Here is a 14,643-nt window from a genome sequence, read left to right on the forward strand (position 1 = left end):
CTCCTTTTTTGGACAGCTGCGACTGGGGCGGCTTGCTGGGGACCTTGGCTGCTGGGGAGGGGGGAAGAGGAAGCGACAGCATTAAAAGTATTGTCGAGAAGGAGAAAAGTCGAAGGTCCTCTTCGCCTTTTGTCGCATCGTGACTCGGCCTGCGATGGTGTTGACAATTGCTACGGCCAAAAGCGAAAACGTGCCACGCGAGCAACATTGCTGCATCTGGATTGTGCGTTGGAACGAAGCCGGCTTTAGGGCGGACCGTCATAGGCCGGCCGTCACACCGGCGGCCCAGCAGGGCAGCAGTAGTCAAGTTAGCATTGCATTGTTACTAGACGACTGATGCTGCCTACTCCGTATTCTCATTAGGAGCATTGCGAGCCGCTAATTCGTCGCAGCATCGTTGTGCCCACGCGCTGACAGCTGTCATTGGTCAACGCCCGATTCAGCGGGCACAGCGCGCAGGGTGCTGTGGCTCAGGGGCGCTCTAGGGGCGGCCAAGAGGCGGCTTGGGGGGGCGTTTTTTAGGCTCTGTCCAGGGCGTGCATCCCAGTTGCCCTGGTAACGGCCGCCCCTCTGTTTTTTTTCCAACAGGCCGCATCGTGCACCGTCGGGCGACGCTGTTGCTGTCACCGTTGCTATGCTGCAGGAAATGGACGCTTGTCAAGCAACTTGGACCGACCGTTCAAGTCAAGTGACCAGCAGTTGAGACCGTGAGACCCCTACGCGACTGGGCACACCCGTTGTTCCGTGACAAGAAGCATCTCTCCATTGTCCAACGTCGTTTGCCAAGTCAGACCGGCCGCTAGTCCTCCAGCTAAGCATCTTCATACCTGCAACCTCCTGATTCTCTTCGCCTCTTTTTTAGTTCCGGTTGAACTTGCAGCATCGAATGACGACCACAGCGACTATGCAGGGTGAAGAATCAACCTGTGTTCCTCACTCCGATTAACCCATCTTTTGTTGGTGCAAGCCGTTGTTTGTCCACCATTTACGGACCAACGCGGTGCGAAACCTGCATGCGACGCGGTGGTTTTGGAGCCGTCGAAATTTCATTTGCGAATTGTCTCGCATAGACCACTCATTGCCCATCAACATTGCCGTGGACGTCTGGACTGCACGAGCCCGTCCCGTCTTGAACTTGCTGCTAAAATGGTTCCTGCACCACAAGCGCTCCCAGCCAAGTTTCCATGCTGGTGCAGAGCTGTTTATTCTTGGGGAGGCGAGGTCTGTGTTGCATCCTTGCCCTGTTCCATATCTACCTGATCTACAAGCTCTGGCAGAACGTCTCAATGGCCCCAAATCACTGACATATACACAGTCCAAGCGAGATCTAGGCTTCATCGAAGGAGATCTCATTGAGTGTCTGAATGCAGGCGATGGATCGTGGTGGGTTGGACGTCTGTACCGAGATCGAAGAACAATTGGATCCTTTCCTTCCAACTTTGTCGAGATTCTCCCTGAAGAATTCCGTCCCATGACAAGATCGGCGAGCCCCTTGCCAGGAAGCAATACCCCCAGTCCCAAAAACTTACCGGCCAAGTCAAAAACCTTTCGCAAGCCCTTCGAAGCATACGCAAAGGCTCCCCATTATACCACGGCTAAACAACCAACGTCCTATCGCAATCCTCCCAAGACTGCTTCATCTGCTGCCGCGGCCCCTGCCCCTGAAGCTCAGCAGCAGCAGCTCAAAGACAAGTCTGCCAGCTCTCTCAACAGATCAGTCCACGATACCATTGACAGGGTACCATCGCCGCCTGCGGTGCGCAGATATGGCTCTCGGGCACCATCGCCAGCACTATCACAGTCCTACCGAGACGGTCATCGGGGCACATCTGCAAGAGATTCTGCTCCTCCAGCACCACCCCCTCATCGACATGTCGGCGGCGGATCCCGACCAGGTGACATGTCACGGCACGGTTCCAATGCTTCTTTCCGTCCATATTCTCCTGCGGTCATGACGAGACACGGGTCGAACGCTTCATATCACCATCCGCCACAGACCCCGACACATGCCTCGCATGTGCCTGAACATAATTCCGTACGTCAAGGAGAAGTGAGTGAAGAGCACACACCCCAGGGTCCATCACCATGCCAGCACTCTTCCGATGAGCTTCACATGACACCATCGCCGCTAAGAGAAGCGATGGACAGTGTCATGAAACAGCTGGACCAACTAGATGGGCTAGGAAACAGTTGGGGTGGCGACCAGGTCCGGCACGCAGAAGTGGAGGAACAACCGCTTGGTCCCTGGGCACCAGAATCTTTTGATGCAATTGCAAACAAATCAAGGCGCAAGGGCTCGGGGAACACGAGACCTCTTACATCCATGGGAATAGCCCACCGTGATGAGGGTTACGAAACCTGGAGTGGCGGATCCTCCCAGGATACATCCCTTCAAAATGGTACTCGAGGTCAGAAGCACGAACTGCCCGAGTTAAGCAACTATGTGGAGCGCATGGAGAAACGATTCCAGAGTATGCATCACTACAGCAAAAGCGCAGGGGTGGCAGCAGACATAGATCTTGACGCCGAGGGAGATATGCCTCCTCCACCACCACCACCGAAAGGTCAGCCCTATCAAAGACCCAGATCCTCGGCTGGTGAGCCAGCTGGTCGCCCACGACAATTGAGGCCTCAACAATCCGCGTATGAGATAGGGCGCGGTAGTGGTACCGCGAACGGGAGTGTAGGGAGAACGATGACGACCAGAACCAACACCACCAATGCTTCGACGGGCAACCAAAGCCACACCAGCTCATCAACCCAAAGTAGCGGAAGGACTCTTTGGAGTGGAGTTTCAGCTGGCGGTATCAGTTCCACGAGTGCCGGCAGTATGGCTCGTCAGCATATGCGCTCGCAGAGTGCTATGGACACTCGCGAAGCCGAGCTAGACCGTCCCGATTCACCCTTTACTGGCGTCACATACCACAGCAGTCATGCGAGCCAAGTCGCCGGAAACAGTCGGTCGGAGGCCCAGACCGGCGTGGAAGACGATCTGACAGCGTGTATAGGAGGATTGGTCCAACCCAAGGCACCTAAACGAAGCATATTCAAGAAGATCTTTGACTCTGCCAAAACTGGTGTTGCAAGCAACAGAGGCAGCATTGCAGCAGGCTCCATAGGCGGAGGCAATTCAGTTCGGGCATCGCCATTCAATCGACCACGGCCTTCTGCGGCGCAAACTCCCATGAGCTCAAGGATGACTGGTATCAGTGGCCCAGATTACGGGAGCAATGCAGCCCGAGATATGGGACTCACTGGCGGTAGCAGCGTGGACTGGGTCCAAGTTCGTCGCGATGTGAATAGGTCAAATTCTCTAAGCAAAGCGGAGAGGAACGAGCGTCAAGAGCGTTGCCAGGTGATGGAATATCCCGCCTTGAACCCGGTGGACGAAATGTACGAGGAGATTGAAGGCGACGAGGCAGCAGATGGTATGCCAGTGAGAGAGACAATCAACTACCAGTCGATAAATCTGAGCCAGGTGGATAAAAACTCACGGTTCATCGGGGATATGCCACCAATGACGAGTGCTATTCAACTCGCAACAACTTATGTGTGTCGACCTTACAGAAGCGATGTGCAACGTCTGCGAGCTATTTTTACGTGGGTATCTGAGAAGATCTGCTGGGAGGAAGACTTTGAGGGCGATATTGACACGCGTCGCGTCATCCAAGCCAAGAGGGCCTGTGCGGAAGAATACGCCGTCCTGGTCATGGAGATGTGTGCTGCCGTTGGGCTGGAATGCGAGATTGTCCGGGGTTATCTCAAGAACCCAGGAGATGTGACAGATCTCAACATGATGCCTCGATCAAATCATTGGTGGAATGCTGTCATTGTTGACAATGAGTGGCGCATCATCGATTGCTGCTTGGCCAGCCCATCGAACCCCAAGCGTGGGCTATATTCAAGTGCCAATGGAGCGACGGCCGACTCTTGGTGGTTCCTCGCTCGTCCGACGGAAGTGTGCTGGACACACGTTCCCGAGCACCACGATCAGCAGCACATTGTGCCCCCTGTGGCTCATGAGATCTTGCTCAACCTTCCCTGCACTTGCCCATCGTTTTTCCGCAACGAAATTGAGATGGTTGACTACAACACGGCTGCGACGAGAATCGAAGATCTTGAAATGGTCCACATCAAATTTAATGTGCCAGCAGACATTGAGGTGGCCGCCGAGGTGGAAGCTCGAGCATATACTCGGGACGCAGATGGCGATGTGTTTGAGAGTGGAGAGGTTGTAAAGAAGAGAGCGCTGGCGCAGGCAGAGTGGTATGACGGGGTGAAGCGGTACACGGTGAAGGCCCTTCTTCCAGGAGACGAGGGCCAGGGCACACTCAAGATCTATGCTGGCAAGCGTGGATTGATGCACAGTATCAAAGACATTCCTCATCCATTGGCATTCGCACTTCCCATTGTGCACACGGGGGAGAATCCGCCATACGACTTTGTGACCCGACACCCTACTCCGCACGCTCAACGTCACGACATCTACGTGGTGCAGCCTCAATGTCAAAGACTAGCTCTTAACAATACGTTTGTCTTCGCCATTCGACAGCACCCAAGCTCGACGTTTAGCGGACATAATTCGACGTTGACTCCGGCATCGAACCCCGGACGGACGAGCCCCAATCCCTTTGCCCGGCCGAGTTCGGCTATGAGCATGAATGCATCGAGTGTGAGCGGATCGAATCCCAGCTCAGCCAGCGGCACAGTGGCAGGCAAGAAGCCTGCCAAGCTGGCTATTCAAACGCCCGGCGGCAAGATCCTCCGTCTTATGAGGAAGGAAGACCGCAAGGGCATTGCCGTTGGCAGCAGAGGGCTATCTGACGACGAAGATGTCAGTGACGGCGGAACATGGGAGACCATCATTAAATGCTCCGAGAGGGGCGTGTGGAGAGGTTTGGTGTTGGCAGACCGCACCGCGCGATGGTGCGTGTTTGCCGAATGGACTTGTGTTGGCTAAAGGGGTTAACGCAAACCGCCACGGCCATGGTGGCGCGGGAATGCAGAGGTGACAGACGGCATACTGAATTCGGTCTGGAGAGCAGAAATGCAGCCATGGACGTCGGCAAAGCGTCAAAGGAGACCGAGGCTCGCGATACATGCAGACAATGGCGTTGGGAATTTTGGACGGCCTTCATTGCTGACCAATTCGCTGCTTGATTTTAACGGAGGGACATGTCAGGACCATGGTGTTTGGAGATAGATACTGCGCATATACTGTATCATAGCTTGTAGATTTCGCTTCATTTTTTTCTTCTTCAACAATGGCAATGCTTGATAACAAGTATGTTGTGCCTGGGGACCGAGCAGATTCTGCTCGTAATATTTATTGGCCAATGGCACTGGGCTAATAGTACCCGGGCACCTAGGTACCTAGATACTTAGGTACTTAAGTAGGTACCTACCTCTTAAGTACGGAGTGTGTCATGTAGCAATTCCCACAACATGCGGCAGGCGGCAAGCGCCAAGAGCCGTGCGTGGCTACTTCCGCCAAAGCCCAGCACCAAGGGAGCATTCAGATGTTGGATGCATCCGTCGAGCTAAACCCTGTCGGGACAAAACACCGGACCACCGGACCACCGACCACCGACCACCAACCACCAACCATTGGCGACCGACTCTTGACGACTGACCTCCAGTTTGGGGTTCCAGTCCATCACCTCAATTCCGGAGCCGCAATCCCAACGACGTCCCTTCTGCGCACATCGCCCGCCCGCCACCCTGCCCGGCATTCACGAGGCCGCCGCCGCCATCTGTCGACAAAAAAACAAACCCACGTGGATTTCGCCATCCTTTGGTGTTTCTGTTCATCGCCACGGACGGTGCGCGCGTGTCGCGCAGTCGCTTTCGAGCCAGCCGCCCCCCACCACTCTGCGAGGACACGCGAGCCTCGCGAGCCGTTCGAGTCCGTCGGAGCACGACACTTTGACGTAGAACCCCGAGTCTATCCTCTGTCCAACAAACCGGGTCGTTGTCCGCTTCTCTGGTGCACAGTCCTGCGGGGAAACGCAAGTCGCTGGCGTTTTCTACGCCCAGGCATCTCCCTCATCCAGACTCGTCATCTCATATCCTGGTATCGGCCGAGTCCGCGTCCAGAGTCTGATGCAGACACGGCGGATATGACCTACCGAGGCACGCTGCCTACGGGGCAGCCGGGTTTTCCAGGCCAGCAGCAGCAACAAGACCGTCACCCCATCTATGGCATGGACGGCTATCAACACCAGGCGCAGTTTCAGCAGCCGCAATCCCAGCCGCCCCTTCAGCAGAACCACCAAGGGCTGTATGTCAATGGTGTAGGAGGCCAGTTTTACGGCCAGCCGCAACAGAACCAATTCGCGCACCAGCAGAGTCAACAAGCTGCGCGTCAACAGGAGATGCTGCAGATGCAGATGGCCCGGCAGCACCAGCAACACCAACATCAGCAACACCAACAGCACCAGCACCAGCACCACCAGCCAGAAGCGCGTTTCGTGGGTGGTGGTGGTGGAGGTGCCAGCGGCGGTGGTTATCATGATTATCAAGCCATGATGGCGCAGCCTCAACGTATGATGCAAATGCATCAGCAACATGCGTGGCCGCAGCCGCAGCCGCAGCCGGCGTCGCAACATCAGCAGTATGCTGGTCATCTGTTACAAGCGAAGCAGCACGCCCAACACATGATGCAATCGCAACAGTCGCAGGCTTCAGATCAGATGTTGCAGAGAATATACCAACAGCAACAGCAACAGCAACAGCAGCAGCAGCAGCAACAGCAACAGCAACAGCAACAGCAACAGCAACAGATGCAGCAGCAACAGGCAGCCCAACAACATCTTCGATCGCCGCAAATACACCAACAGCGCGTATCTCCGCAGCCGAGAGCATCGCCGCTGTTGCCGTCGCAGATGCAGAGGAAGTACTCACTGCAGGGACAAACGGGGCATCAGGCGATGCAATCTCCCATACAGCAGCACTTGCAGCACCAGTTCCAGTCGCCGCCGCCGCCGCGGATGAAATCTCGTACACCCGTGCAGAATCAAATGCATCTTCAACGACCCCCAACACAGTCGCAAACACCACCACAACCGCAGCATCAAACACCCCAGCTCACGCTTACGCCGCCTCCTCCGCCTCCTCCTCCGCCTCCCCCACAGCCTGCTGCGGAACCTCTTCTAGAACCGGTACAACAAGTACAAGAGCCGCTGCCCGTGTCCGTACCCGTACCCGTACCTGTATCCGAGCCCGAGCCCGAGCCCGAGCCTGAACGCGAGCCTGAACCTGAACCTCAACCTGAACCTGAACCTGAACTTGAGCTACAGCCTACTTCGACGCTTGATCTGCCAGTGGAGGAGCGTCCCTTGCCCCCTGCAATTCAAGAGCCTATCAATTTTGTTAATCCATTGGATATTTTCAACGCGCCACCGCCCCCTCCGTTACCACCTCTGCCCATGGGCGACCCCAAAAGCTGGGGTAAGAAGGAGCCCGATCCAGAGCCTGTGGTAGACTCTGTCGCTTCCAAGCCGTCCGAACCAGCTGTCAGGGTGAAATCGTCGCCAGCGCAAGAGTCAATCACCGTAAACACCAGTGCGGTGAAACGGGATATCAAGCCCGAAATTAAGCAAGAGCCGAAATATGAACCCGTTCGTATCAAGTCCAGTCCGCATTCGTCGGTCACAAATTCTCCCGCCCTTTCTACGAAATCTCCGAGCATCACCAAGCGATCGCCAGCGCCAAAACCTCGCGTCAACACAATTCCTATCATGGTAGCGATAGCTGAGGAGTGCCTCGAAAAAGCCCGCAGCTCCGTGCACGACGTGGCCATGTCCCCCGATCCCGAGAGGGTAGACGAATATCAAAAGTTGATTGCCACTAGCCTGTCATGCCTGGAAGCAGTCATGCAGAACAACAAGCTCGCGCCAAGGGAAGAGGCTCGACTGAGGATGAGATATGCTGCTGTTTTGCAGGAAGAGACGGATAATTTGATGGAAGCGGAGACGGCGCTTGGCAAGGGCATCAGCCTTTGCGACAAGGTAGGTCAACAATTAAACGTGGGGAGAGTTGAAGTCCTGCTGACGGTCGCAGCATCGCCTAATCGACCTGAAGTACTGTATGCAGTATCTCATGCTGAAGGTTCTGTTTCAACGCAATCACAAGGCGGCCCTGAAAGCCGTCGACGGTCACATATCCGACTGCGAAGCGTGAGGCAGACAGACTAGCTAATGTCAATTTGTCAAGGCTGACAGTCTGCAGGTTCAAACACGTACAATGGTACTACGTCTTTCGTCTGCTCAAGTCCACATTTTACATGGCCATGGGCAGCGCCTCAGATGCCGCTGCCCTGGAAAACATCCGAGCCGTCCAAAACGTCGCCAACTCGAGAGGTGACAACGCCATGACGGTTTTCGCATCAATATTGGAAGGGCTGGCGCTCCTCAAGACGTCCAAGGATAGCAATGTCGAGCGTGTGCAGTCGTGTATTGCCCAAGCAGCCAAGTTCCAATTTGATCCCTCTGTCAAGATTATGCACCTGGAAATCTTGACTCTGGTGCTGGACTTTGCGTCAAGTCTGTACCATCAAAGTCCCGACACGACAGCCCAGAAACTTCGGTTGCTGCAGCAAAGATTAGACGAGTGCGAGGAGTGGAACAACGTCCGGGCGGATTTCCTCATTCCCGTCAAGAAACAGCCCTCAAATACCCGTACCGTTAGCGAGGAGACATCGGCGATCATCCGGCTGGCGGGCGCGGGCGAGGGCGAGGGCGACGGGGAGTCTGACTTTATCGTCATGTCGTTCATGACCAAGGTGGAGCTACGGTCACTCGTGTAGGGTCCAAGACGGCAGAAGATTGCGCATCGTTTTGCTGACTCGATTGCGCAGATTTACTTTCAGCGGGCTGGCAAACATGCATAAGCCTTCGTCGCAAGGACGACGCTCCACCGAGTTTTGGCTGGAGGGCGCCAAGATCCTCGACACATGTGAGCAGCAGCACGGAGTCCGCTCCATTCGGTGCCTGCCTGCGCCGCCAGCTAACGACGCGACAGGGGACAGCTCAACGGCCGGTATTCCGTACGGACCTTCTGTGTCGTTGTCGACGGCCGTCCGACAGAGGTCATGGCGGGCAGAGGCCCAGGCCTATCTCAACACACTGCTGGGACTCCTGGCAGCAAGCCACTGTCAATGGGGCAAGGTGAAGCAATTCATGGAAAGACTCGAGACTCTAATCACACCGTCTACACAGCCCACGATAAGGCTACTGTCCCTGTACCTGACCGGCGTACATCGCCAAGGGACGGGCAACCTCGAGGCCGCCCTGACCATCTTCCTCGACGGACGCTTCGACATACCCCAGACATGGTCGAGCGGCGTGAGGGCCGGCCAGCGAGAAATCGCGCTCCTAGCCGGCCTGAACCGGCTGTGGATCATGCAGCATCCCGGCTGCAGAAACGACTACCTGACGCACGAGCTGATTGAGCAAATGCAGCCGTTCTGCTCGAACCACTGGAACATAGACTTGCGCACTGCATGGCACAACGTCGTGGCCGCGCTGGAGACAGATCCCCCGCAGCAGCTGAACCAGCAGAAGCAGCACATTCAGGCGGCCGTGTCCGGCTCCAAGGTGACCAACAACATCCTGGGAGCGGCAGTCACGCTGTGCATCATGCGCAGCCGGTTCTTCGAAAACGTCATCGGGGAACAGGCACTCAAGAGCGCGCGCGCAGCGTCCAAACAAGCCCAAAGGAGCGGCAACATGCTGTGGCAGAGCGTCGCGGACGGCATGCTGGCCCAGTCGTACGAAGTCCAGGGCCACAGGGACGAATCCGCCCAAGAGTGGGAGAAGGCTACGAGGGAGGCCAAGGATGCATTTGCAGGGAGTTTGGGCACGGGTACGGGTACGGGCATGGGCAAGGGGGATCGCTAGTGCTGCCGTCGCCGTCTTTTTGTACTTTTCAAAAGAAAAACGCATTCAGGGACCCGGGCGTTTTGTTTTTTTTGTTCTTTTCGGCTTGCCGCCTGTGCTGCTACACCTGCGCTGCGCTTCTTGTTGTTCCTCCTCCTCGTTGCACACGCACCTCTTCCCCTCCCCTCCCCTGGCCTCTCATGTTTGGCGAGTTGGCTGCGTGACGCGGAGGAAATGGCATACCTGGGCTTGTTTTTTTTCGGGCTGGATTTGTAAGATCAATTGATACCTAAACGTTGCAACTCAGGGCCCTGCATGTATCGAGGGGGCTTCACTGGCATAGACGCGGAAACAATAAACAAGTGTCTCGTCTTGATTTGCGATTTTGGCTTGATTTTTCATTGCACATGCCGTTTCGGGGGGGTTTCTGACCCCCTTTCCCCCTTGATTTAGTTACATGAATGAGCCGCTGATATTATGGTACAAAACAAAACCTGGTGGTTGCGTGGGAATTCACCCCGTCTTCGCCCGTGGCATACTTCTAACGACGCCCGAAGCCGGGAGGAGGTTGGAATCCGGGCGGCGGCATGAACCCGGGCGGCCCTGCCCCTGGCGGTCCCTGCTGTCCCAGCGCCCCTGGGGGCCCGGCTGGGAAGCCTGGAGGGGGGGCCACTGGGTACCCGGGGGGATTTGGTGATGCCGAGGGAGGCCGGTACGCGCCGGGGTGGAAGTCGGCGGGATTGGTGTAGTTTTGGCTCTGTGGCGGCCGAGCTGGGAGCCCTGTGGGGGGGGGAGGCAGAGCGGCTGGGGATCGAGACTGAGAGTGAGGGCCCGCGCCGAAGGGAGAGTTGCGGTGCAAGTTTGGCGGCGGCGGCGGCGGCGGCGGCGCGTGGTGATGAGCGGCCGCCATCGGAGGCAGCGCGTGGCCCGGCAGCCCAGCAAGCGGAGGGGGAATCTTGGCCGGGTCAAAGCCGGTCGGGACGGGCGACTGCTGGCCGCCCTTTGACGGCGGTAGTGGCAGCGGCGGCGGCTGTTGATGCTGTTGCTGCGAAGGCGGCTGGTGCGGCGGCGGCGGCTGCGGCTGGCTTTGCTGTGTCACAAAGGCCGGGAGGGCCTGGGCCTCGGGCACAATGTTGCGCTTCTTGGCCTGCTTGGCCAGCTCTCTCTCGGCCTCGTCGCCGTGGCGCTCCCCCCTGCCGTCCTTCTTGAAGGCGTACTGCACGCTGACCTCCTTGCTGAGCATGTACTGCCCGTCGAGGTTGGCGACGGCGGCGTCGCTGCTCTCGAAGTCGCCGAAGCTGACGAAGCCGAAGCCCTTGCTCATGCCGCCGTCGTCCCTGGCGACCTTGGGCAGGCTCAGCAGCGGGCCGAAGCGGGAGAAGGTGTCGTAGAGGAGTTTCTCGTCCACCATGGGGTCGAGGTTGCCGATGAAGAGCTCGGCGCCAATGTCGGCGCCCTTTTGCTTGTCGGCCGACGCCTTGTTCACGCGCAGCGACTTGCCGAACAGCTTGATGCCGTTCATGACGTTGGCCGCGTACTCGGCGTCTGATGGCGTGCGGAACTCGACGAAGCCGAAGCCTTGGTGGTTCTGGGTGACGCGGTCACGCGGCATGTGGATGTTGTGGATGGGACCCATCTGCAGCATGACCTCGTAGATTGTTGCTGTCGTGGCGCGCTCGTCGATGTTGCCGATGTAGATTGTCGCCTCCTTGTCCTGCTCCCTGGGCTGCTGGTTAGCATTGTGTGTGGGTGAGAGTTTGTTGTGGCCGACGGTCACGCGAGGTCGGCTGGACGCACCAGTGCCTGTTTTGCGCCATTTTGGACGGCGGTCGGGGAGGCTGTATTTATTCGTACTGAATGCGATGGAAGATTTGTCGTCGCGAGTTGAGATGTCGCAAACTCCAAAGTCGAGGTTGGGGACTTTTTGCCGAAGTTGGTCCGGGCGTGGGCGGCTCCAACTTCTGGATCTGCCTTTTTCCCCTTCTTTTTTTTCCCGCCCCCTTCAATGCCGAAATCTCGCGGGAGCGACAACAGCTCATCTCTACACTCTGTACCCCTTGACAATTTGGCTGCGTGCCGGTCGTTTCTCTCTTTCCCAGTACTGTCGAGCAGATTCCGCCCGACATGATTGCTCTGTCTGAAGAGTCCAAGGTTCGCATGCCAGTGCGTCTCCGGGCGCATCATGGGGAGATGCTGACGGTAACAGGAGCGAATCGCCAAGGTCATTGACGTCTCGCGCGTGGCGATCCACTAGTAGGTCCTCTGCCTCGTAGCCACCTCGTCGATTCATACTGACAAGCGGCAGTGGCTACCTCCCGCTGATTCTGTACCTCGGTAAGGCGACACGACGCGGAGCAAGTCGAAGGCGAATGCTGATTGTAGCAGGCTACACGCGCAGCGACCCTCGTCCTTCCATCATCCGGTACGCTTGCGCCTCCCCCTTTCCAGTGCGTTTCGGCTCGCTTGCTGCGCTCTAGGTGCTGATTGCGTGCACAGCCTCCTCTCTCCCCTCTCTTGAGCAGCGACGTTGTCGGATGGGGAACGGCTCGGCCGCCTTGTATTAGTATTCACGTTTGGGAGCATGGTAGAGGGAGCGGATGATAAATATCTTGGCATGCACGGAACCGTGTGCAGGGCGTTGCGAAGCTTGCGGCGGCATTGTACGAAGATGGACAGGAGGCAAATGTATTCAAGCCGTGCATAGTTGGACCACTCGCGGGATTTCTGCCAGTTCCCCCTCCACACTCGCCGGATTCTGGCTTATGCATTGATTGAGAGCTGTGTCATTTCTCGTGGACTGTGCTGCCTCGTGTGAACGGTCATGCGTCGTCGTGAGTCGTGAGTCGTGACCGTGGTCTGACGTAGCTCGACGCCGAGGCTCCCCGAGCTCCAGCTTTTTTTTTTTTTTTTTTTCCCCCACAGAAAAAGTTCCCACACCTCAACCTCAACCCCCTCGCCAACCTCGTTCCTGATGACGCGTGCCATGCTCTCCCCGTCGACAATGTAGCCGTCGCCCTCCCCGATCGCGCCAAACACCCTCTCAATCTCTACATGCCGGACCATCGCCATGGGGGTCCGTCTCCCGCCGTGGTCGAGAGCGTTGCCGGCCTGAGCGCAGGCGTCATCTCGACCGTCGTCGTGCATCCCTTGGACATCGTCAAGACCCGAATGCAGAGTAGGTCCACCGCGCCGGCACTCTTGCGCCTGCGAGTCGCATCATTCTGCCATGAGCTCCGTCCACCTTCTTGCTGACCGACCCTCGGCGCGCCCAGTCTACCGGAGCGCCGGGCAGTCCGCCTCGCCCCCGACGACCGTCGCCATCCTGCGATCGCTCACGTCCAACAGCCAGCCCATGCTCTCGCTGTACCGCGGCCTCACGCCCAACCTCGTCGGCAACGCAACATCCTGGGCCTTCTTCTTCTTCTTCAAGTCCCGGTTCGAGCGCGCCATCGCCTACTCCAACAGCCGCAGCCGGCCGTCGGCAGCAGACTACTTCCTGGCCTCGGGCCTCGCCGGCGCCTCGACTTCCGTCCTCACGAACCCCATCTGGGTGCTCAAGACACGCATGCTCTCGTCGGACAAGGGCTCCGCCGGCGCCTACCCCTCGATGCTGGCCGGCGCGCGGGCCATTTGGCGCACAGAGGGCGCGCGCGGCTTCTACAGAGGCCTCGGCGTCTCGCTGCTGGGCGTCTCCCATGGCGCCGTGCAGTTCGCCGTCTACGAGCCCGCCAAGAGGGTGTACTTCAGCAGCCGCGTCGCCGAGGGGGACGCGCACCCGCGGCTGACCAACGAGGCTACCGTTGTGATATCGAGCGCGGCCAAGCTGATAGCCGGCGCGGTCACGTATCCGTACCAGGTCCTGCGCAGCAGGATGCAGAACTACCGCGCCGACGAGAGGTTCGGGAAGGGCATCCGGAGCGTCACGACGAGGATTTGGGCCGAGGAGGGTGCTGCCGGCTTCTACAGGGGCTTGGTGCCGGGCGTGGTGAGGGTCATGCCCGCCACGTGGGTGACGTTTTTAGTCTACGAGAACGTCAGGTACTACCTGCCGGCGTGGCTGGCGTAGAGCTGCCGCGACTGGTTTCGGCCGTGGGCCTTCTATCGCCCGCTTCCGAGGGATGCGAGGATGGTTCTGCATGGGATTGGCGTCTGGGGGGCGCGTTGTTTTGCCTGGCACTCGGGGGCAGGCTGCTCAGGCCCTGATGCTCTGATGCCCTGATGCTCTGACAGAGCGAGACACGGCAGCGCCCCCATTTACTCCTGATTTCTTCCATGCCATTCGACTTGTACCGGCGATCGACGGGAGCGGGAGAGGGAGATGGGGGTGTCGTGAGGCAGGCAGCTACACGGATGCGTCGATTACCCCAAGACGACGGAAGCGAGCGCCAAGGTGAGCGGGACGGGGTTCTTGCTCGGACGGGAACAGGCTGGCGTGAGGGTAAGAGACGCTGTGTAGCCTGTGATGTGCCGTGCCGTGCTGTGCTGTGCCGTGCTGTGCTGATCGCGCCGCCCCCAAGTGAGGTGAGGCTGACTGGACATGTTGCGCCGGCGGTAAGATGGACGGAGAGAGATGGATCGATCGATACTTGGGCAATCGAATATTGAGCTGCCGTGATAGGCGCGTTCGCTTTGGGCTCTCCCTTCCCCCATGGCGTTTCTCTGAAAGGGAGGCAAATACAGCAGGGATCCGGGTTTCGCGCAGAGTCAGAGTACGGCCTCGCTTCCATGTACAGGTAGACGGGGAACAAAGAAGTCTTTTTTTTTT

At 57.8% G+C, this 14,643-nt stretch overlaps 4 protein-coding genes across 4 annotated transcripts; 3 read left to right on the forward strand and 1 right to left on the reverse strand.

Moving 5' to 3' along the window:
• Nucleotides 1-1,146: 1,146 nt before the first annotated feature.
• On the forward strand, nt 1,147-4,960 carry MAM_00536 (Src-domain containing protein; the record flags this gene model as incomplete). The annotated part of the gene is made up of 2 exons (XM_040819335.1): nt 1,147-1,221; nt 1,316-4,960. 2 exons carry the CDS (start codon nt 1,147-1,149, stop codon nt 4,958-4,960), a joined length of 3,720 nt encoding a protein of 1,239 aa, XP_040682600.1.
• A 1,159-nt stretch (nt 4,961-6,119) lies between these two features.
• Nucleotides 6,120-9,899, forward strand: MAM_00537 (75k gamma secalin; the record flags this gene model as incomplete). The annotated part of the gene is made up of 4 exons (XM_040819336.1): nt 6,120-8,009; nt 8,062-8,177; nt 8,230-8,802; nt 8,858-9,899. 4 exons carry the CDS (start codon nt 6,120-6,122, stop codon nt 9,897-9,899), a joined length of 3,621 nt encoding a protein of 1,206 aa, XP_040682601.1.
• A 520-nt stretch (nt 9,900-10,419) lies between these two features.
• Nucleotides 10,420-11,695, reverse strand: MAM_00538 (splicing factor 3b subunit 4; the record flags this gene model as incomplete). Its single annotated transcript, XM_040819337.1, has 2 exons — nt 10,420-11,599; nt 11,676-11,695. 2 exons carry the CDS (start codon nt 11,693-11,695, stop codon nt 10,420-10,422), a joined length of 1,200 nt encoding a protein of 399 aa, XP_040682602.1.
• Nucleotides 11,696-12,002: 307 nt separating this feature from the next.
• Nucleotides 12,003-13,944, forward strand: MAM_00539 (Mitochondrial carrier domain protein; the record flags this gene model as incomplete). The annotated part of the gene is made up of 6 exons (XM_040819338.1): nt 12,003-12,041; nt 12,085-12,131; nt 12,184-12,212; nt 12,264-12,325; nt 12,801-13,053; nt 13,151-13,944. 6 exons carry the CDS (start codon nt 12,003-12,005, stop codon nt 13,942-13,944), a joined length of 1,224 nt encoding a protein of 407 aa, XP_040682603.1.
• Nucleotides 13,945-14,643: the final 699 nt, after the last annotated feature.

This window comes from Metarhizium album, assembly GCF_000804445.1.
Source record: "Metarhizium album ARSEF 1941 chromosome Unknown scaffold_1, whole genome shotgun sequence".
Classification (NCBI taxonomy): domain Eukaryota; kingdom Fungi; phylum Ascomycota; class Sordariomycetes; order Hypocreales; family Clavicipitaceae; genus Metarhizium; species Metarhizium album.